We start from the raw sequence: 24815 nt of genomic DNA on the forward strand, positions 1-24815 counted from the left end.
ATAATTCATCTCGTGCTCGGCGGTGAAGGAAAACATCGTGAGGAAACCTGCATGTGTCTAATTTCAACGAAATTCAGCCACATGTGTATTCCGCCAACCCGCATTGGAGCAGCGTGGTGGAATATGCTCCAAAAACCTTCTCCTCAAAGGGAGAGGAGGCCTTTATCCCAGCAGTGGGACATTTACGGGCTGCTTATGTTATGTTTATGTTTGCATATATGTAGGTACACTTGTTGTTCTCTATAATATCATGCGCTGATAATAATAATAATTCTTCTTTGCTCCATCTAGACTTTGATAGCGGATTGGGATAGAATATTTGGTTATATGTATATTACATATAGCCTGTAATGCCTATAATATAGTTATACTGTTTTAACCAATAAACGGAGTTATTCATGTAGAAGGTTTAGGTGTACAATTCACTAAGGTTTTGGATAAATTACCTGAAATATTATGATGATTATTGCAGATTTTAGAAAATATCATGCTGACTTGGTGCAAAATCGGGACGGGTTGCAAGTAATTATTATATGAGACGATGATAATCCGAGCAATTATTGTATGGACGATTCCAATCGCACGACACGATCGCCGTTTTAAATGTAGAGATGTTATCGGAAATTTAAAAGTCGAATTAAAGTGAATGTATGCAAAGGAATAAAGTATTACAGAGTTTTTAGTAAATTACATGTAAATATGCAAATTTGAATTATGTTTATCTTCTGTCAATGGAATGTACTGTGCATGATTTTGACGAATAAATAGGTTATGGACTAGGAGAGTCAAAAGTCAAAAGTCAAAGTCAAAAATCTTTATTCAATATAGAAGTGTTTACACTTGCTTATTGATAGTCAAAAATCTACCATCGGTTCGGAATTTAACACCTCGGACCTGAGAAGAACCGGCGAAAGAAACTCAGCGGGATATAGAAAATTGATCTCGAAAGACGTGATTATAAAAATAATGTCTAATAGGCACTGGAATTTTTCGCAAGATGCTCAGAGAAATATAGTATTACTATAAATAAAAAAAACAAGTACCAATATAGTATCAAGTGATCTCTTAATACGCTTCCGCTTACTGTACGACCCACGCTTTCTATCTGATGCGATAATATTTAATTGTCTGTATTATCATTTTTTTATTGAAGTAATTCCTTCAATCGGATCCTCGACTACGTTGAAATATCGTTAAAAGCACTCGAGTCAATGAAACACGCCGTATAGCTTATGTTATATTAGAAATATAAGATTTATCATTTAATTTTGTTTTTGTTAAACTAAAAAAGAGTAAGTACCACTCTCTCCTAGATGAGTATTCATTATCGTAGGTCATATTATTGGAACGATGTTTTTTACGCAGCTTACAATAGAACTGGCAGAAATCGCACATGTAAAAAAGGCCTTATGCCCCAAGCGACCAATCCCTCTCTTTATCTTTCTAGTGTATACGGTTTATTATAATATTATTTTAAATAATTTTTTGCTATTCATCTAAATTCCACGGGATATTTAACAAAAAAATATTTCTTATCATTTTATTATTATCAAAAGTTGTTTATTTACTTCATTGTATTTGTTATTTAATACATAATATATATCGGGATACAAAGCAACATTAATAAAAAACAAAAACAGATCTTGTTTTTTTCTGTACGTATGCCACTCCTCCAAAATGGGTGGATCGATTTTAATAAATTTAATTAACTAACGCAATGGCTAAAATCAAAATAATATAACTAAATTGCTTAATTTAACATATTTTAGTAGATAGCAACTAAAACATATTTTAGTAAATAGCGTCGAACCGGTTTGATCTTTGAAATTCCAGACCGCTATTCCAATTCATCTGATTTGGATATTTATGATTTGGTATGTTTAATTACATACGTAGTGCGCGTTTAAACTAACAGTTACGTTTATATTTACGCTCTTACTTTTATATGCTTTGTTTGAATTTAGTTAAACATTGATCTCTCTTTCTGCGTCAATCATTTGGTATTTGTAAGAAGAAGACGGCATTATTTAATTAATCACGCCCTAAATACTTTTGTAGGTAAAGCTATTAGGTTCATTTCATATTGAGTGATCGTGAGTACATTGATTGGTAATCTAGCTTGTTCTATATTTAAACATTAGCTCTTAGTGAATCAGGGGGAGCCAAAAACATATACACGATATATTAGTAACACATTAGCAGCCTGTAAATTAGCCTTTGAGGAGAAGGTTTGGAGCATATTCCACCACGCTGCTCCAATGCGGGTTGGTGGAATGTATTCCAAAGATTTATTCATGAGTGTAGTCCTAATAATAGATACATTACATACAACAGCCTGTTAATTTCCCACTGCTGGACTAAGACCTCCTCTCCCTTAGAGGAGAAGGTTTTGGTGAATATTCCACCTAGCTGCTCCAATGCGGGTTGGTGGAATACACATGTGGCAGAATTACGTTGAAATTATACACATGAAGGTTTTCTCACGATGTTTTCCTTCACCGCCGAGCACGAGATGAATTATAAACACAAATTAAGCACATGAAAATTCAGTGGTGATTTCGGGTTCAAGCCCAGGCAGGCAGGCGCGAAATCGGTTAAGATGCGATTTAGTGACACAAATTAACAATATTAATTTATTTTATATTGTTTTTTTAATTTATTTTTAGTGTTTTTTTTTTCGGGCTTATACATTTAATGATTAGATTAGTTTTATTCGTATGCAAAAATACCACTTATATTAATTGTCTGTTAGCTTGGATATATATAAAAAGTCTTACTAATGTTATCGTGGTATAGTTTATGTAATGGGATATTTTATATTCAATTACGCACGATTAACACGATAGTAGTGCTTCTATATAAGAACTCACTTCGTAACTCACTTGTTAAATATTGGTAATCGACTTACCGTGTATATTGACAGGCTATTTTGACACGTATAAATTTTAAATGTTATAATTGTTATGGTCGATGTCGCATATAAGTTTTTGACATTTCAACATAATATTATGTGATAAAGGGCTCATCCACGTTATAATACACGTTATACTTAAACATCAATCATTTAATGTAATTTGTATTATTTGCTTTACTCATACGCAATCGTTTCACGCACACATGTGTCTTAAGCACGAGCATCACTAATGAACGCTGATATTATTACGTGGAGGGGCACGTCTTCGTGGGTGAATAGGTGAGATGATAAGTAAGTTAGTATTGAATTTTAATGGAATATATTCTGTAATAAAGAAAATATTTACATAAGAGTTATTTATATTAAGGCCTCAATTATATTTAAATAACAAATAAAGACAGTTATTAGAAAAATTCTGACCAAGTGGAATGGTGGCAACAATATAGTTTTTCTTTTTTAAATAGTAGTTTTTCCCCGTTTTTTTTTTTTTAGATAGTAGTTTTTCCCCGTTGATGTAATTCTGATCCTGTGGGTAAGAAATGAACCAGCCCTCCTGTCACTAGTGGAGGCTATAGGGCCAAGAAATAATAGTAGTTAAATATACCGCGTGCATAAAAACAATAAAATAAACTAAGTTTTAATAAGAAAAAGAGGGAAAGATCGCATGACGATTTTTCCTTACGTAGCGTTTTTAGCTAGTTGACTCAATTGTGAGCCCCCTTGCATAAAACAACTTAATTAAAAAAAAAGTTTAAATTCTAGGATAACAAGTGTAATATACCGGTTAGATATTTATAAAAAAAAAACAGTTGAGCAAAACCCTTTAAATGAACCATAACGCTTTATCACCATTTAAACGTACTAAATAAATACGACTATTACAAATAACTAACTATCTTGAGAGCTCCAAAGATAGAGAATGCATCAACGGTCTTCCAATTGTAAACACGATATACCGCGTGTTTTATTGCGTTTAGCATTTTCTTTCAATTAATAGACGCAATTTCTTCGAATTATTGAATTTCCTATACAAACTTGTATCCTATACTTTACTCGTGTCAATACTAGTACGGTTTGTCTGTTGCGAATGATTAGAAGAGGATCTTAAGGCTATATACGTAAAGTAGTCTTATTAAATTTGCATTAAAACCCTTTTTTTGGTAATCGTATAATTATGTTTATTTATAATATTTATTGCAGTTCCTCGTAAAAAAAAATATTAACGTCCGTAAATAATAACGTCCGTAAATACTAACGTCCTACGTAATTATTTGCTTTTTGCCTCTAACCTATCTATGGCATTTATTTTTCATTACATTAAAAAAGTTGAACAATACAACGCCAAGAGAACCTTCGATTTATTTATACGTAATTGATGCGCGTCAATCGCGATGATACCCTGAGTTGCTTAACAAGAGACATCACAAGGTGAGATCTGGGCTTTAACTACATTTATTTTGGTGAATGTACTCTTAAAATAAATAAATATAATATATAGCGTAGGTCGGTCCAATAAAAAGGTATTAAGTTTATCTTCCAATAAATTATTCTTAATAGTAACCCCTAGTTTAATATTTGGTAGTTGTCCTGTGCCTCGGGAAATACAAAATGCCGATGATCAGGTTTTGCTTCCGGTCGCCGTCCATGTCGGATTGCCGCATCTGGATTTAAGAGTAAGGGACAGAGCGCCCTACCTTTTGCGTATATACTTGAATAATATATTATGTATGATTGGCTTGTTGATTCATGTTACATTCAATTTCCTTGTAGAATAGCACATCGTTTCTATTAGTCGTGATATATCTAAATAATAATTTCAATTTTTAACAAAAAATAAACGACTTTTATTTTTTTCTTCAAATTTAAATGAAACCAAACGGGAAGTAAATACTCTCAAGCAAAAAAATATTTTACTAAATCGCCTCATAATAAACACAATACAACGGAATTGATATCCTTTATTCTTTTTATAAACTTGTAAAGTGAAAGCTCTTGTCCCAGATTTTGACAAATGACTTTATTTAAAAGTAAGTTTAAGCATTTTTCACGTCACAAGAAATATTCTTCATCGAATAAGCGTTACAGTTTATTAAATTGAAAACTTGTGCTAGTCTTTACGGCTACAGTTAAAAGGAATACAGAGGATGAAGCAATTTCCCATTAGTTGTTGAACTAAAACTATTTGTGTAGGTACTAAAGATTCTCACATTCAGGAATTGATTGGACGAAATGGCTAAACTTCTTTGAATTATTAAAATATATTAAACATACTGTAGATAAAACCGACTATACAGTGGTTCAGTGGCAAAAACAATGAATATTAATCCCGAAGATAGCGGGTTCAAAAAGTAACAAATACCACAGATTTTTCGAGGCTGGCTATCATCAACCTCAGCACGGAAGCACCAATAACTGACTGAAAATTCACATACATTTGGATTATTAATTAAATATTACAGGATATACTAGTTTTACATCATATTCAGCTAATACATAATTATATCAGGTAACATAAATGACGTCATAAAATTTACTAGTCGTTCGCTAAATTTAAAGATAATAATATCCTTAGTATGAGTACCTAAAAGCTTTTTTACTATTATAATATTGTTAGGTAAACGGATTTATAAATTTAAGTAGACGGGTGGGAAAATGGCCTACCTTATGATAAGTTGTCAGTAAAACCCATAGACATAAGCGCTAAGAAATTTACATATATACATATATATATTCCTTGCATCGCCAATCCTCTAACAACCTTGGGAGGTAAGACGTTTCTTATCCCTCTCTCTTCTCTCTTATGGAGTTAAACTGGTACCAATATTATGTTGTTTAAATATACAAATTATAAAAAAGCCAGACGTGATATTTAAAATGTACCACCAACCTTGGGAACTAAGATGTTATGTCCCTTGTGCCTGTGATTACACTGGCTCACTCACCCTTCTAACCGGAACACAAGAATACAGTGTACTGTTATTTGGCAGTAGAATATCTGATGAGTGGGTGGTACCTACCCAGACGGGCTTACACAAAGCCCTACCACCAAGTAAACTATCAACAGTTCTTTACATATATCTTTAATAAAAATACAATAAACACTATTCTTCTTAACTACTTATATCCACTTTTTTGTTCAATTCGATGTCAAAATTGTAATTTTTTAAATGGCTTTTGACCTCTTGTGGTTGGATGAGACTATATATATGTAATAACTGTTATGAATGAAAAACTTCACATATGTGGAAAAACAAAGTTTCGTTTGTCGACGTCGGATTCATAAAATAAATATACATACGTGTCAGGAATGAAAAAAACTAGATACAAAACTTTTGATTTGTCGGTATGATGGTAGTAAAAAATTGTAAAATTTATTCGGGAAAGTTGATCTTTTAAAACTTTTTTATTTTATATTTCATGTCATGTCCAATACATCTAAGTTTATTTGGTGTACCTACCACCGAGTCAATTAAAATTTGATATATATATGTATTTATTTATCTACTAATTTACACTGGAAAAGCGTTGTAGATTAAACTTCAATAATATTCTCCTTAAGAAGAGAGGAAAGGCATGCCTTTTACTAGGACTTTTTAATAAAAAAAGGTATTTCATTCCCGGAAAAAATATTCTATTTCAGTCACAGCGTCGTCAATTGTTTGTGTAACTCGGATGCACTCACTCCTTCACTCTAATAAACAAATGAACTTAAAATATTCTTTATTCAAGACGATTCATAAAAGTATTTTCGAATCGACATGTTGTATTGAATTAAATGTAAAACTACTGGTTCGAAAAGTAGATTATACTTAGAAGATCTGGCAAAAAACTCAGCAGTTACTTTTATCCACTATTTTAATTACAGAGTAGGTCAAGAAAGTATTTAAATTTATATATATCCTGTCTAGAAATCAACAAATACTAAGTTTTTTATCATTAATATAATATAATATTGAGTAATATGCGTTATTCATCAATGCGTTTTGATGTAAGTTTTAGTTTTTTATAGATCGAGTTAAAAGTATTTATGAATTAAATGGAAATACGACACAATGGCAGAGAGTTCAGTTGTAGAACCACCAGTTTCCATGCTTTCTAAGGCAGGACACGCTTTAACCTACTAACTACGTGTGCAGCGTAATGCAGATTCTACTCGGAATCTGCATTACGATCTAGCTACTTGAACGATGAGGCAGTCAAAAAAAAGTAGTAGACCTTAGTACTGGTTCGTGTAGGTACTTATACGTACTAAGTTAATTATACTACCGCTAAAAGTCAATATAGTGTTGCTGTGCCCCGGTTTGACTGTGAATGAGCAACTTTAATTGCAGTTCAAGAAAAGGGTCGTTCGCTCGAGTCCCTTTCTAAAACAAATATAAAAAAGCAGTAGAATAATATCGCTTCGGACGCTTTACGCTGGGAAACCTAAATAAAGTCACCAAAAGTCTGTTGACTCGTACGTAACGTTTTATTCGAATGAATGGTATAAAGATTCATTATCCTTTAACTTCCTAACTGTGTATACTTTGTGTATAGTCGGTTTAAGTAATGTAATTTGCCGAACCGAATTTGATAAGCAAAATTGATTGTTATTCTTTTTTTTTTTCAATTTTATTTGTTTTTGTGCAAGCCAGTCTGGTGGGTACTACCAACTAAATATTCTAGTATTGTCGTGTTACCATTTGAAGGGCGTTTGAGTCAATGTAACTGCATGCACACGGGACATAACACCTTAGTCCCCGAGGTTAGTGGCTCATTAACGATTTAAGTGGTGACCACTTACCATCAGATGGCCTATTTGTCAGTTCACCTACCTATATCATAAAAAAGGAACTAACCTAGAAACTTATGTATGAGTTATACATCATTCTAATACAGATAAAAACCTGCATGTAAACATCATTATCCAGGGATCCAATTACCGTACTTCTTATTGTTATATAAATTAGAAGATACCCAAATATATTCTACAACACGAAAGATAAAACAATGATTCGGTGTTATTTATTTGATCTTAAGACAAAGTCGAGATGAGAATACAAAATAAAATACAATAGCCTACTAATACAAGTCACGAGTATAATTATACATAATTCAGTTTAGGGTTAAACTTTGACGAGACCTATATTACACCGACAATATTTTTTGTATTATTCCAAACTATAATTTTTTTAAGATACTAACTACTTAAATCAAATAGCAAAAACTTACATACACTTATTTTAACATGTGTTCAATAATGTGTCTATGTATGTGTAAAAGTATTAAAGTAGTCATATATTGAAATTTAGATTATGTTAACGTAAATGAAATAAATAAAACATTTGTTTGATAATAATTTTGTATTGAACTGTACAATATATTCTCTTTACTAAATATGTTTTAGGGCGTGATCATTTATCGTTAATCTTAGGAAAAAGTTTTCTGAAAACAAAACATAAAATATTTTTTATACCTTATATATGCAAATTCCTTTATATACTATGTCGCATAAATGAAGTCAATATATAGTCCATTCAAGTAGACACTATAACAGATTTAAAAATTGTATATTTCAGAAAGAAAGATGTAATTTAATTCGGTCTTCAATTTTGGATTGTGAGAATATTATTTTATTTCATCCATTACGTATTACAGTAACCTATTTTTTTAAATAAAACATTCCTTGTTACAGAAAATTAAATCAAATAAAGAAGACTAATATGCAGGAACCAATCAATTGAGAAAATGGCCAACAAAGTACGGTTCATTTGCATAATTATCATCGGGCTACAGAATGTAGCAGCTAAGTGCGCAATTAAAACCAAAATCGATAGAATATCGTATAATCAAGAATTGGCACCCTATACAAATGCTAATAACGTAACCAAACGAAGTGCAGATGAGACAGAAGATGTAGCTAATACAACGACCGTAAACAATGGAACGGACGATATTGTCGATGTAACTGAAAGTAATGTAAATCATAGAAAATGCGTACTGCTTAACGTTACCGCTGATGTACCACCTTACGAAACAAGACAGCTAAACTCGATATATCTAAATAATATGTACACCGGTGTGACAATGAATCTGATACATAATGACGTGTCGATTGATAATTTGGAAGCGGACGGAGTAAGTTTGTTTGATCTCGTCAAGAGCAATTGTGGTAGCGCAAAAATATGCCCGAACGTCAGAGGAAATTGGACTGATACGAATACAATTACAATTGGATTTCTGAGTGCCTACGCATGGAGCCAGGTAAGAATTTATATTATATAATATATAGTTTATAATTGTATACGGTTATAGGTGGCACAATGTTGTTAGTTTTATTATCTTATGTATTATAAATTCGCATTAAACATCTCATTGACAGCCTGTAAATTTCCCATTGCTGGGCTAAGGCCTCCTCTTCCTTTGAGGAGAAGGTTTTTGGAGCATATTCCACCACGCTGCTCCTATACGGGTTGGTTGAAATTAGACACATGCCGGTTTCCTCACGATGTTTTTCTTCACGGCCGAGAACGAGATGAATTATAAACACAAATTAGGCACATGAAAATTCAGTGGTGCTTACCTGGGTTTGAACCCGAAATCATCGGTTAAAATGCACGCGTTCTAACCACTGGGCGATCTCGGTTCATATTATAAATTGAATTGTCTTAAATAAAACGTGAGGTGCTTCCTGTTTATTTTTAATGACCTTTACAAAAACGAATAGTCTCGATAAAACATTTAAGAGAGCCCCGATCGAGAAGCTTGTCGAGAGGGTTTTGTGATTTTCAGGTAATAATATTTATATTTGAAGATTAATGGACACTTGTATTTTTTTTTTTAATTATTACCTTGTAATCAGGGCTATGCATATTGTGATCAATTTTATAAATAATATGTGCGATATTGTGTTAAAATACACTGCATTTAAAATAAATTAACCAATAAAGTAAAATAATCTCGATAAAGGCTGTCCTAAATATACACATTAAGTTAAATATGAAACGTCTTATAAATAAATCAAGTCGCACCCGTAGACTGTGTACATGGCGCCGGAAATTCTATATACATACATATATCAACTGTTTATATATACTAGTTATCGCCCATTGGTCGAAACTCGACTGTAATTCATTGCTAATAAAATATTAGATGCGATGATTCGAAATATACATAGGAAAACTTAGGCTCAACTGGATGATACCTTGTTACTACTACAATAAAAAAATTCAAATGTAAAAAAAACAAAATCATTGATTTTCATTTTTGACATGATGTGTGTTGTCATCGGTACAAATGAATGTTTCATAATAAATATTATTTAGATAAATTTATATGTGTTAAACGTATCGTAGTGTGTGTAACGTTTTTTTTTATTATTTTAATGTATTTCTAACGTATATTTTATAAAAATATTAGCTTTTTGCAATCCTTATACACATAAACTTTAATAGTAACAAATTTCATACGGTCTTTGTGATAAAACAAAACAAAAGGGTACAAAGTTATTGCTTCACGTATTTGAAGACCTAGCTTCAAGTAAACAGGAACATGAAATAATTAACAATATCTAATATGGTTTACAATATTTATTATTCCAGTTTTTGTTACAAGCATCCATTATCTTCCGTTTTTCCACCCAGATTGACAATTTTCATGTCAAATTCAAAAATATTCTTTTACTGCTTCTATTTATAAAAATGTCAAATCAATAAGTATTCATCACGTTTATATAATTCCGTGATTGAATATAACTCAATAGCTACATGCTATACAACCTTTAATGATTATTTATAAAAAATATATTTAAAATAATTTAATAGGCTTACATATTAATATATAAATATAAACCATTTCATTCTAAACCAACATCGGAATAGTGTCGCGCTTGTACTACATCGTTGTGAAGCTCGCAAATCACCCATTGAATAGTAAAACAGTGTAGTCGAAAAATCGAAACTCTTTATTTTAGTTCGATACTCGGCTGAGTCTAACACCACTGAGCTCTCGTGTGCTTAATTTGTGTTTAAAATTAAATTCGTGATCTGCGTTAGTCAGGGAAAATTCTGCCACATATTGTGAACTCAAGCGTTAGGGGACTGTAATGTAATATGATCCAAACTAACAAAATATAGACGAGAGATATATGTCGCTGATGGCGCGAATATACAGGGCGATGGTTATTTTTAATACGGTTCTGCTATATGTTAACAGCAGAACATTTAACAAATAAATAACTAGATGTATAGTTAAATGTCGAAAAAATAATTTCAGACTGAAATATTAAAAATAAATCACACTGAGTAATTTTAGTAAAACTTACATGGATATTACTTACAATGTATCTTCTTGTAACAGAAGGCAGAAAAGTGTGTCCCACGCACAATTTACAAGTCTTTTATTGTCGTTAGCATCAAAGTCACGAATTACCTCACGGAACACTCAAGTCAATAACGCTCTCTATGTTACAATCGCTCGTAATATTTTAATATTAGGAACTACTTTATGAAATAAAATTCTATAAAAGGAATCCTTTTTACTTAAACTCTATCAGAATTTTATTTTATATGAAGTCAAATTCATATAGAAAGAATGATTAAATGTTTTAACTATTTTCACGTAGAATAAAATATTATTATATATTATTATTATATTTTTATATAAAAATGAAAAAATAAATAAAGTTATTGACAGTTTGTTAGCGTTTATGAAGTGCGAATATAATGGTTGTCATGGTACGACAGTGTCGTAGGGCGATATTATCTTGAGCTCATTTCCTCAATTTCGATATTCTGTAATCGATATGATCATAGCAACAGAGTTTGTGTTATTTTTGTTATTAATTGTTTGATTGGTCGCTAAAAATATATGTATGTATAAAACAGATTACGAAGAAAAAAGGAGGATTTATCTAAGTAATACTTATGTTATTTATATTTTTCATGATGTTCTCTTCATCGATTGTAACGGCCATTGTATTAAAATATTATTTCCTGCAAACACATCTCTTTATTTCCTTACTCTCATAATCCGATGGGACGGCCAATCTGGCACGGCATGAAATAAATTGGTCTGCGACCCCCCAGGCTCGGTTACTCAGAATTTTTAGACGGAAAAATTTACTAGACAAACCAGGCAGTAATTCATAGACAAAGTCGTATTATTTCGTAAAACGGATAAATTAATAAAAACGTCATGAAATTAAAACTAATGATATTTTTTTTTCTATTACAAAAAAGGTCTGATTTATAGTTTTCTCGAATCAACTTTTGGTAAACAAGTTGTGAATTTTCCACTCCAACCCGAGGCTGTTTATTCGGTGTTACCCTTACGAATATTTGAATAGGGAAAAATGCAATTGTGCCTGTCAATCTCTAGAGGATTTTCAATTAACTTTATTTAAGTTGTGCTATGAATCGAGTTTGTCCAATGGAAAGAACACGTTGATTTTAAGCAAGTACAGTGAAATGAGATCGTTACTACTAACTTTCACCTGCTTGATTTTTTGTAATTCGTCTGTTCAGTTGCATATGAGAAAAATCGTGAAAAAATTCAGCCACACGTGTATGCACTAACTCAGTTTAGTGCTATGTAGTTGAATATGCTCCAATCTTTTTATCTAATCATTTTTCGGACGTGGATGTACGTAGTGACTTTTTTGGACTTTAATCCTAAAAATATACCTAAATTTACAATAATATTTATATTTGCTATAAAAATTATAAATTAACTTATTTTGTCTAATATTTATTTATAATCACGCTGCATAAATAAAATACAATTAGACGTAAAATAAATAAATAATTAAGAAACGCTCCGTTTACGATATTATACGAATTTTGATCTTAAGCTATCTATCACAAGATTTATTTTTATCGACATCAGCATATTGCATTATGCCTAAGATACATTATGGCTTATTCATGTGATCTTTTTGTACAAATATAATTAATTGCTTCGTTAAATAATAAATGGCGTTAGAAGGCTATTAAATCGTGCTTACTTTTAGTATTATTAAATAACTGAAGTATAAGACAAATTTAAAGTTGAAACAGTGTTTTAAATACAAAAAAAAATACCACCGTATGGTGCTTTCTACTTATTAGCAGAGCGTGTTAAATATCAAATAATTTATTGGGAACAAACCAACCAAGAAAAGGCATCGTGTAGCAGTTTTGTAAAGCAACCTTCGAACTAAAACTTTTAAAAGTAAATACGTACGTTAGAGTGAAGATATTGAATGTGTATTTTGTATAGTTTCAAGCTATAAACTTCTACGTTACAAACTCCTTGTTTTAATTTGCACTTGTAAACATTTTATAATTAAATATTTTAATGAATCACGAATCTTATAAAATGTAACATTGGCTGCGGTGACCCAAAATATTTAGGGAGGCATCATTACTAATATTATAAATGTGAAAGTAACTGTCTGTCTGTCTTTCACTACCAAACCAATGAACCGAATTTGATTAAATTTGGTATGAAGCGAAATTTTATTTATTTATTTATTAACTCTCTTTATTGCACCCAAACTTAAAAGTTACAATTTTGCAACACAAAAGTTACTTGAGGTGCAACAGGCAGCCTTATCGCTCAGCAGCGAACTCTTCCAGGCAACGTTTGGGCAGAGGATCATAATATTTACATATATGGGACAAACTTGAACTTTTTTTGCCAAACCAATGACAACAAACCCCTTAAAACTCGAAAAAAAATTTGTGTTCCAGTTTGAAGAATAAGAGAGGTAAGCAAAAGGGACATAACATCGCGATTTCCAAGGTTGTTGGCGTATTGGTAATGTAAGGAATGGTTAATATTTCTTACAGCGCTTATCATTAGGCCCTTTACTCGTCCGTCTATCTATATCACAAAAAAAAAAAAAACATTATTAACATTATGGCCTTAATTATCCTTATAATCATAACCCTGTCGAATGGTGGCAAAGAATACTCAATGATGACTACTGGGTCTCCCGCGAAACTTCGCGTTTATTCCAAAGACTTTTTAGGACTCTCGTACCTTTTTTCCTCTCTTTAAAATTAAATCTTTGTTAAATTGTAACAATTTAGTAAATATAAATCAAGAATCCTCTATTTCTGTGTATCTACAGCTGGAGTCTTCGAAATTAGACTATAACCGACTTTTTTATGTGCAGCTATCATCCCATAATCACTGGGACAAAAATCGGCTTACGTTATAAATATATAAGAGGATCTATGTCGCTTTCATATCATTCGTAAATATTTTGTAATCGATGTTATACAAAAATATTGTTGTTAGTTGTTGTTATGTAATAAACAGAACCCGCCCCCGCCGCCACTATCGAAATTTTGAAGTGGATAACGTTTCGATAAACAATTTGTAAACAAATATATTTACTCATTTATCGCAGAAAATGTAGTCTATATTTTTTTTCTTATCCTCCCAATTTTGCTGCCCCTGAAATTTGTCGACACGCTCCATGTCCCTACTGTAAACATCCCTGGTGTAAATCCAGCGTAAATCCACAATTAAACAGTTTAACAAGCTTTTATTTAATTTCATGCTAGATAGTCGTGAATGTCCAGTGGCAAGCTTAACCGATAATCGTGGGTTGAAATCTAAGCAAGTACCACTGAAATATCATGTACTTAATTTATATTTACGTATTCGGCATCTACACAACATCTGACTATTCCCTGCTTAGTTAAAATATAATTTTAATTTTATATTTTTAATATTTTAATATCAGAGATAATAAGTTCAATCGACTATAGAGGAGTGACATAAAACCAGGTTTATCTTGTAAATACGTTTTTAATATAAATGCAACTGCATCACCTAAGCAAATTTAAGACGACATAGCCACGAGGGACACTAATGCAGCGACCGAGATTGAACCACACAGCCTCAGACCACGCGACGAATCATCAAGAATCCACCAGAGTATATTCAGTACAGTACTCGTGAGCGTGCATTTTGGATGTGCATAGTACAAATATATTATAAAGGTTTTGTTATTTAACAATAAAAATCTTAAAATATATAGATCTTTGTCGTCATTATCGTAACAAACAGTTATTGTTTCGCTTACGGTTCACAAGAATCTGCAATATGGAATACAACGTTGACAAGCAATATGTTTAGTAATTTGAAACAAATTAATTATTATTGAAGGGAGTTCAATCATAATTTATAGCCTTATTGCTATTTGTCTATTAACTTGATTTACATTTCATAATAAAGTCAGTCAAAGTAGCCTACCGGTATGTAACGCCCAGTACGTATGTATTTGTAATTAGATATTCTCGCTAGACAGCTACCATCAAACCGTTTCTATATCATAATAATATCATTATTATTTTTTAGGCGAAGTAAAACACGACCTTCTTTATATTGCTTTTATATAATTAATATGATGTCTCATTGTGAACATTTATTCATATGACGGCCCATCATACCGTCATTAGCATCATGCCCCTATACATGCTCCACGGGTAGCTTTCTATTTCTAGTATATATAAATGATCTTACTTTCTATGTTAAAGGTGTTATGATATAGTGTTGTTTGCTGACGGTACTTCACTGATTTTTAAGATCGACAGGATAAAAACTTACTATGAAGATATGTACGTGCATTATCATATATACACAATTGGTTTACGGTAAACAATTTAATTTTGAATGCTCTAAAAACAAAATGTGTCGTTTTACCCTACCCAAGGTTAGAAAGCAAAATTATAATATATCTTTAAACGGTGGCCGTCTTGTGTATCCGTTACTACGGTGTTTTTAGGAATAGCATTGGATTCCAAACTTCAGTGGAGTCCTCATTTAACGGCCTTGACAGGAAGACTCAGCTCGCATACGCGGTTAGGAAAGTTAGATATTAACTGATATGTATACCGCTCGTCTAGTATGTTTTGGTTATTTTCACAGTATTATGTCATATTACTTTGCTACTATGCTGCAGATATTGAATCTGTTTTTATTTTACAAAAGAGGGCAATTTGCTCTATTTATAATCTTGGAGCTAGAGATTCTCTTCGGGATATTTTTAACAAAGTAGGAATACTCACTGTTGCGTCACAATATATTTACAACAATATTATGTATGTTAACAGTAACATTGATCACGTTGATAAAATCAGTGATAATCATTGTATGTGCACAAGAAGTAAGGATAAGCTTATAACACCAAGTTCCCGACTCCGCAGAGTTAATAAATCTTTCTTGGGTACCCGTTTCTTTAATAAAATTCCACAGCCAATTTTAACTTTGCCGTCTCATAAATTCAAATCATTTGTAAAAAATGCATTGGTAAAGAAGGCATTTTATTAATTAAAAGATTATTAAGATGTTAAAAAAGCGTGGAGTTAATACTTGTTGACTTCCACATACATATTACATACATACATATATAATTGTATTTAACTAACATGTTCTTCTCGGTACAATCTACATTCCGAACCGGTGGTAGTTTCACTTTATATAGTTTGTTAAATGACGATTCAAAAGTGTTTGTAAAAGCCTACTTGAATAATTATAATAATATAAAATTTCGATTTTGTCATCAGCTAAGATCGACCAATGACATTGAGATTAAGTTAAATTAATTAATCTTGTTTTTTTTTTAACTGGGTGTGCAGGTACAAACGTTTCATAAAAAAAAAAACGAGGAAAACTATTCCTTTGTGCATTAGTAAGATAATATATAAGGAAAATAATAATAGGTTCTAATAAGTAACGTAGATAAGAATAATTGCTATTGTTGTAATCTCTTATTATATTTTGTTTTTGTTAAATAAAAATTGTCTAAAGATAAAGATAGAAAATATTCAATAAGTCCATTAAGGTGTGTAAAATTTAGAGGCTTTTAAGAGGTTGGCAAACCACTCAAGTGCGAAGGAACACTTTCATTTTAACGTATTAATTGACTACAAAGTAGGCAAAAATTAACCTTATAGTGGTTGTAGCTTTTTATTGTGCCATAAATATTATACACGTTCACTTAAATAAAATTTATGACTTATTTATGACGTAACAATTGTCATATAATGGTAAAAATAACCAGCTAAAAATATCCGGTTCTATTGAAAAAAACACAATTTAAAATGAACCGGAAACTAACTAAAGTTTCTATTGAGGATAGACACAGGATACATTGAAGAATTTTCGAGTAATCTTGATAATATCGGCAGCCAATGTATCCGTCCCTACGAGTTAGAGATGACCGTAATCTGTTTGCACCTTCACTAATTACGAGCAAAAGTACTAACATTTTATCACTATACGTATTAATGACAAAAATACGTTTGGAAAGTTTAGATAGCTTAAGTTTAGTGAGCAAAGTTGTTTGTTTTAAAGTAAATTAATTTTATTCAGGTACATTTAACAAAGGTGTGAGTTATCGAATATTCCACTTTCGTTAATATTACTATAATGTCAAATGGCATGTGTCGCGTCTTTAATCATTATACATTATACATTTTTTACAATATTTGTATATGCGTTATATTTTTATTGTTGCACTTCTAAGATATTTTTTATTTCATAGTGTTCAAATATCTCTTTTTTATCTGCGGTTTTAATTTTTAAGCAATACAATAATAATATTATATATATTATGTATTAAAATATAAACGTTTTATGTAAACCCTACCCGTGCGCAGTTAGGACGGGTAGTATTGCAATAATTATAATGAAGATAACACGATAATTCTGAGTCTTCAACATTGTATTTATAAATTGTACGTTAAGGAATTACAGCTGTTGGAGTAACAATATTCTTAGTATTCGCTTTCTATTGAATAATTATAGTTTGTATCAATTTAATCCTTACGAAATTAAAGTTCATTTATGTTCCTAAAGTTACTTAATAAATTAGTATTGTTTTATTTTAGCAGCGACTGTGAATCTGTTGCATTAGTTCTCGCATTCAATTCTAAGGCGAAAATAAATTAGTTTTGACCATAATATATATGTGTATCAGATAAAATATTTGTGTGTTTTGTTCAAATTAACCAAATTCAAAAAATACGCCGGTTCTCAAATCGGTTATATTTATTAACCGGTCATACCCAAAAAGTATGAAACACTAAAAATATTACTAAGACTGCTGCCCATCCGTCCGTCTGTCTGTCTGCCACCAGGCCATATCTTATGAACCGTGATAGTTAGACACTTGAATTTTTTACAGATGATGTATTTCTGTTGCCACAATAACAACAAATACTAAAATTAGAATGAAATAAATATTAAAGTGGGGCTCCGATATAGCATATGTACATGTTTTTTTTTGCCGTTTTTATAGATAATGTGTCCTTCTTATGCGAGTCAGACCCGCAATGGGCCAGTTTTTTATATTTGTTTTCTCAAAATTCCATCATTTAGGACCCGGAAATGGTAAATTATTTTATTGTTTGGGTATACTTCCCGTTTGATCCGTTTAAATTAAAAAATGTCATCATAGGATCGAACAAATACGAGATGAATTTTTTTATGGGCTCAATTTTTATTTACGCAGAGTATTATTTGAAATTTGAAATAAAACTAGTTTTTTTTAACGGATTTAATCGCGTATATTAATTATTTTATTTTAACATCCCGACGTTTCGAGCACTTTGCAGTGTTCGTGGTCACGGGCAGACTAAGGTGACATTTGTCTGTTCGAATTAAAAAGAAATATTATTTACAACTACCGCCAACGATTTCTTAATTGGTATCTTGAGTAGCGTTCCGGTTGGTTCCATTAATATACGCGATTAAATCCGTTAAAAAAAACTAGTTTTATTTCAATGTGTAATAATCGCGAAAATCTAAGACAACATTATTTGAAATTCTTTTCTTTATTAACATTTTATTATCATTCATCGGCACGAGATGAGTTAATAGTTTTATTGATAAATTGCTTCGTTGATCTAGTGGCTAGATTAAAATTTACTGAAATATTCTGTTAAGGAATCTCGCGCCTGAGAAAGCAGATTAAGCCGTTCCTGTACCTGAACACTATACCGATCGTGTCTGATTATTTATCGTTATGACGGTGAACACAGAGTAGTTTATATCTTTGAATGTCAAATTCAGACACACATAAATTTATCACATAAATATAATTTATGATCTTCTAAGTTTTGAATACTCTGCACGGAATAAATTTTCCACACTGAATAGATCCTTTGTTCCAACTTGCAACAATAATAATAGTATAGTAATGGATTATAAAAAAAGGTGTCAATTAAAAACGTAAGATAAAAAATCACTTTCGATTGTACTTTTTTTTTAACAGTTAACAGCGGAGCGAATTCGCGAAATCTGTGGTTGACAAGATGTAATTGTGACGTTCATTGACATATAACTTGATTATGATATTTTTTTTCTTATTATGTACTCGTGAAGCGAAGGCCTAGTCATTTTGTGCCACTGATGACGTAATTTACTGTAAAGATTTTAAGTCCATAATTTTTTTTTATTTTTAAATACATTTTCTTGTTTGAAAATTATATATAAATGTAAAACAAATTAGCTTCTTAAAATGCTTTTTACTTTCGAGAAACAAAATGAAAAGTAAAAATTTTAATTTGAATTCTTTATTCGTAACATTTCTCAGAATTGTTCCTTCGTGCGTCTTAAGTTTCAGAGCTAGAAGTGCATTAGAATCAACCTCCAAATCTCTGTTGGGTTGTGATGTTCTTACTCATCGTTCTAATATTAGTTATTAATGGTATGGAAGAGTCTCCTGCCATATTATTAATATCGTCTTGACCAATTTCGGCCACGGAGGCTAATCTCAAAGGAGGCCAACTACGCAGGATATATTATATTACACCAATGAGTGTATAGTAAAGTATGTATGTAAGCAAACACGCTCACGTGCATGCACTCTTTATTCCCTTACTCTTATAATTGGCATCGGATGGGGTGACCAATACGACACGACTGGAAAAAGTTATGGTGGAAAAAGGAACAACGTCTTTACATGCTTTCCCAAGCACGAAAGGATACAAACGTCCAGACACCGCGTTGTTATTGAGATTTTTTTAACAGAAAAACCCGACTTTGGGTTTAAATCCAGCACCTCAGGATCTGCAGCCTTTTATTTAGCCGCTAGACGTACGAAGCAGTTAAATAAGCTGATAAACCTACTAATATAAGTAATACCAGTAAATAACTGGTGAAAGCGAATTAGTAGTCTTTATATTATAAACCAAGATTATTTTTATCCAATGTCTATTGGAATCCAATGAACATTTTGTGTCTGTTAAATAAAGAGTGGAAATATTGGCCGTGAAAAGTCATGACCCATGACGCTCTCTTATGCCGTCATGCTCTCTTAGCTCGCTTTGTCGCTCACTTATTCCTTTGCGAGTATATAATGCACACGTACCAAATATATATTCACTATCGAAACTGTTCCTTTCAAAATATTTATTTATTGGTTTTCTCTAATTAGAAATTCTTTTAATAACCATTTATTTCTATGTTTGACATCTGCTGAACGTCCCTTGACGGTCACATTTGTTTCTAATTAAAGAAATTTTCGAAGTTTATTTTTGATTGATATGGTGGAGAATGAAAAATGTATGTATCGTTCCGTGGATGGGATGACCAATTTTTAGATACATGTATTATTTATAAAGGAAACGACAGATTTACCAGCGACGTAATTTTAACGTGTTCGCTCTACGAGATTCAATGTGTCCGCGTGACGATGATAAGCATAGCCTTTGTAAAATAAACTTCATCGATAAATAAAGATAAATCAATCAATCACTAGACATTTACTGCTGGACACTAATGTATCTCCTAAAGTGCACCAAAACTCCTGGTTTTCCTTTTTCCGCATTCATTCGGATCCCATCATCTTCTTTAGCTTGGCAGGAGGGCACCCTACGCTGCGTTTGTCGATCCTCGGAATCTTAATCTTATAAGAATCGTTTGGTACTTCACCAAACGTGACCGAACTACTAATATTTCAGTTGAAAACTTTCATTTTCAAACATTGCGGTATAGGCGACGGAAGGCCTTGACGCAGGTTGCCAAATTCCAAAACAAAACTTTGATCGGCTTTCTACTCGAGGTTTCCCTAACGAGCTGTATGTGGGTCGAGTAGACCCATGTAGGTTTATTCATCAACAACTTTCAGAGGCTATCGACGTTTATCGCTGGGACACGACATGCCTGTATCATAGACAAATATCTTAATTAAATGTACATACAAAAACGAATCATGACCGATTCGAATGTTAGGAAGTTGGTAATTTTCTACATCGATTTGCAATTTTCTACCAAAATGGCTCAGCCGAAATCGATAGACTACTATAATTAATTAGCCAGGAATTTAATTATTCGTAAGAAATAAGATATTTACATTACTATAGAAAATGTTAATATTTTATTTCTCATCGCATTTTGATAAGAAGCTTATTTCACGCTTAGGGAAGGTTTCGATATTCTCTTTTATTTAAATAATTAAAACTGTTTTACAAAGTATCGTTAATCAAAGGAATATTGTGATAAAAAATATAATTAACATTAATTTGGCTATATCCCAAAAATTAAAACCATATTTAATAAAGTTAGGAAAAAGTATTTAAGGCAATTAAATTAGAATAAAATTACAAATTCATTTTAATCCAAGGCTTAGAGGATTGTCATTACTCTTGAAGTTTTCGTGAAACTTATAAATTGTTTCTAAATATCACAGCTTAATCTGTTGTAGTAAGAAATCTGTTACGAGATGATATTAGGTTAATTACTTAATATTTTACTGGTTGATAGAGTTTTGTGCAAACTCCTCTGAGTAGGTACCGCCTACTCATCGTATATTATACTCATCATAGTAATACTCAGTATTGACGCCGCACGCACAAGGGACATAATTAAATAATAACTAAATAATAATAACAAATAATATTTCTTACATTGTCAATATTTATGGATAATGATCACTTATCACCATCCCCTGTTATATATATGATAATTATATGTATAGTAATCTAATTTAAATGAAAGCAAAGTAAATACACAGCATGAGTTCACAAGTTTCCATGTGCTTATATCTTGATCTAATACTTGGCGGTTAAAAAAACATAATGTGAAAACTTACACGTGTTGGATAAAATTCTTCCGAACGTGTCGAATAAAATCCACCAATCATCACTCGAGCGTGTTGAAATAAGCTCGAAACCATCTTCTGAAGAGTCAAGAAGGTTTTAATCTACAGTCAAAAATTACAGACTTTTGAATAATTTTATTTGTATGAGTATTATTTTCAAGTATGTAAAAATTATAGTTGAACTTTATTGTGCATAAATAGACCATTTCTGCATAATACGTTTTACAGAGACACTTAAAAAATTTATTAAGATTAAAAAGAGTTGTTATGAAATTAAAGTACCAAGAAATGTCTTTAAAATAGTAAACACTACATTATGTAACATGATTACTTTTAAATTACTAATACAAAAGCCGCTACAGACATGGTTTACTGTTAAATCTTGAACTTTTGTTGATATCACTGTAGGTTGAAATATTTTCGCACAATACGGCCCAATTAAAAATACCTACTTGACAAATCATGATCACGTGAAATAACAATAAGGTGAAAAATGTCCTTAGTAACAAAAAGTGCAAAGCATCCGATTGAAGCCTGGCCAAATTTGCTAATAAATAAAACGATTTCACATCGCCCACAACAAGGGTGTGCACTTATTCTAAGAAAAATCGTTATCAATGAACAATCTAAAGTTTTTAAAAACATTTGTATCTGAACTGTCCTTTGTAAGTTACGCCAACATACATATAGATACATACTGATCACACACAGTAAAATTGCAAATAAGCTAGAATTAGTTGCAAGAGTCTTAGCAATTCCAAAGCATACAGTAACAGCCTCAATTTCCTACTGCTGGGCTAAGGCCTCCAGCCTGCATGTTGAAACACAAAATATTCTTTTTCAAACAATATGAGTTTTTAATAAAAAAATAATAATATGTTTGACTCGTACTCGGTGAAGGAAAACATCGCGAGGAAATGTGCATGTGTCTAATTTCAACGAAATTCTGCCACATGTGTATTCCGACAAACCGCATTGGAGCAGCGAGGTGGAATATGCTCCAAGCCTTCTCCTCAAAGGGAGAGGAGGCATTAGCCCAACAGTGGAAAATTTACAGGCTGCTAATGTAAAAAAAAAATGTACTTTATTTCTTGATCAATGACGTCAAATGACAAGATTTTTTTAAAATTATATATCTTTTATTCTCCTGCCGTTAGAAAAGCCTGAACTCACAATATATTTACACCTTTATAACGATATAGACAGATTTATACGTAAGCTCTGCTCTATTTATGAGGCGTGTGAGTATTGAAAGCATCGGTGGCAAGATCAGATCAGACGCAGAACCTTTGAAAGCAATAGGTAGCTTAGTAAATGTTTTGTAATACGCTTTCATGGTCACGGCCAGCTTATATATCATGGTTGATTATATGAGATTTATTATTAATTAATAGTTATTAATAGATTTTTTTTTGTATCGGTAGAATACATTACAAATACTTATAGTCCCTATAAAATTATTCCTACTCAGTACAAGCAAGAACTATATCGATATGTATTTTTTAATTTATTTTCGTTTATATATAAATATCTTATAAGATAAGTAGGCGAACTGGCAAATATGCCACCTAATGATAAATGAGCACCACCATCCACAAACCATTAGCACTGGAAGCAATAATAACCACTCTACATCGCCAACGAACCAATCTTGGGAACTATGATGTTATGTCCATCGTGATTGTAATTACAATGGCTTAATCACACTTTAAATCTGACGTACAATACTGAGTATTACTTTTTGGCATCGGAATACGTGATGTAGATGGTACCTACCCAGAAGGGCTTACACAAAGCTCTACCATCAAGCACATGGACATTTACGCACTGTGTTTTGTATGGTGCATCTCTGAGCATAATGTGAATGAATAGATTAAAAAAAAACAATTAACCACGTGAAAATTATTTGGCACTTGTCCCAATTTGAACGCTCAATTGATTTCCACGTGTTGCCACTCACTTTTCAATAATAGTGATTTGAAAGCAGTATTAAATATTTCAATTAGTGTTCTGTTTTCAACCGCGAATAGTTTTGCTACATGTGTTAAATATTTTAGTATATAATTTATGTGTGGAAATACTTTAATTATGTTTATTATGTAATATTTGTCAATATATACTACCAAATCATAATAAAGATCGTTAGTTCAAAATAATGTTTTTAATATTGAATTAAATTTAATTAAGCTAAATTATGAGTTGGTTTGGAGGCTGAGACTTTTTCGGCAGACAAACCACATATTTTTTTTATTTGCCAGCGGAATATCTATCTGAGATTTGAACCCAGAACCTCAAGGCTTTATATTTAGCCACGCGATCAACAAGTCAGTCACTACATCTACATAAAGATCTCAATATAAACGGCATTTCCTTTGACCAAAATAAATACTCCAGTCGAATCTATGACTAGTTTAGAAATTAAAATGCACATTCTTGTATACTACCTGAATTCGTGGCTTAACTCGTGCGAAATTTACAAAAGTCTAAACACACAAACTTACATTTCCCATTCTACACCTTCGAGCGATGAATTTAAAAAGGTAGCCTATATCCTTTCTTGGGCGTATTATAAGTAGTGTTATTAGTATTAACTAATTATATTACGTGTATCTACTACAAATTAACCTTTTAGTGGTAACCAAACTTTCGATAAATTCATAAATTCAAATAATTTGTAAAAAATACATTAATAAAAAGGCATACTATTCAATAGAAGATTATGTAGATGATAAAAAAGCGTGGAGCGAATATTTGTTCATTTCTAGACAGTATACAATATTGTATACTACATACATAGTATTTAACTAACATAACTTTGTAATT

The 24815-nt window shown here is 31.6% G+C and overlaps 1 protein-coding gene across 1 annotated transcript in view; it reads left to right on the plus strand.

Moving 5' to 3' along the window:
- Positions 1-8641: 8641 nt before the first annotated feature.
- LOC125065942 (guanylate cyclase 32E-like) overlaps positions 8642-24815 on the plus strand; it is a 158524-nt gene continuing 142350 nt past the window's right edge. The window contains exon 1 of the mRNA XM_047673802.1: positions 8642-9157. Within this exon, the coding sequence (XP_047529758.1) occupies positions 8642-9157 (516 nt within the window). The remainder of the gene's footprint in view (positions 9158-24815) is intronic.

The sequence above is a fragment of the Vanessa atalanta genome, chromosome 8 (genome assembly GCF_905147765.1).
Source record: "Vanessa atalanta chromosome 8, ilVanAtal1.2, whole genome shotgun sequence".
NCBI classification, from domain to species: domain Eukaryota; kingdom Metazoa; phylum Arthropoda; class Insecta; order Lepidoptera; family Nymphalidae; genus Vanessa; species Vanessa atalanta.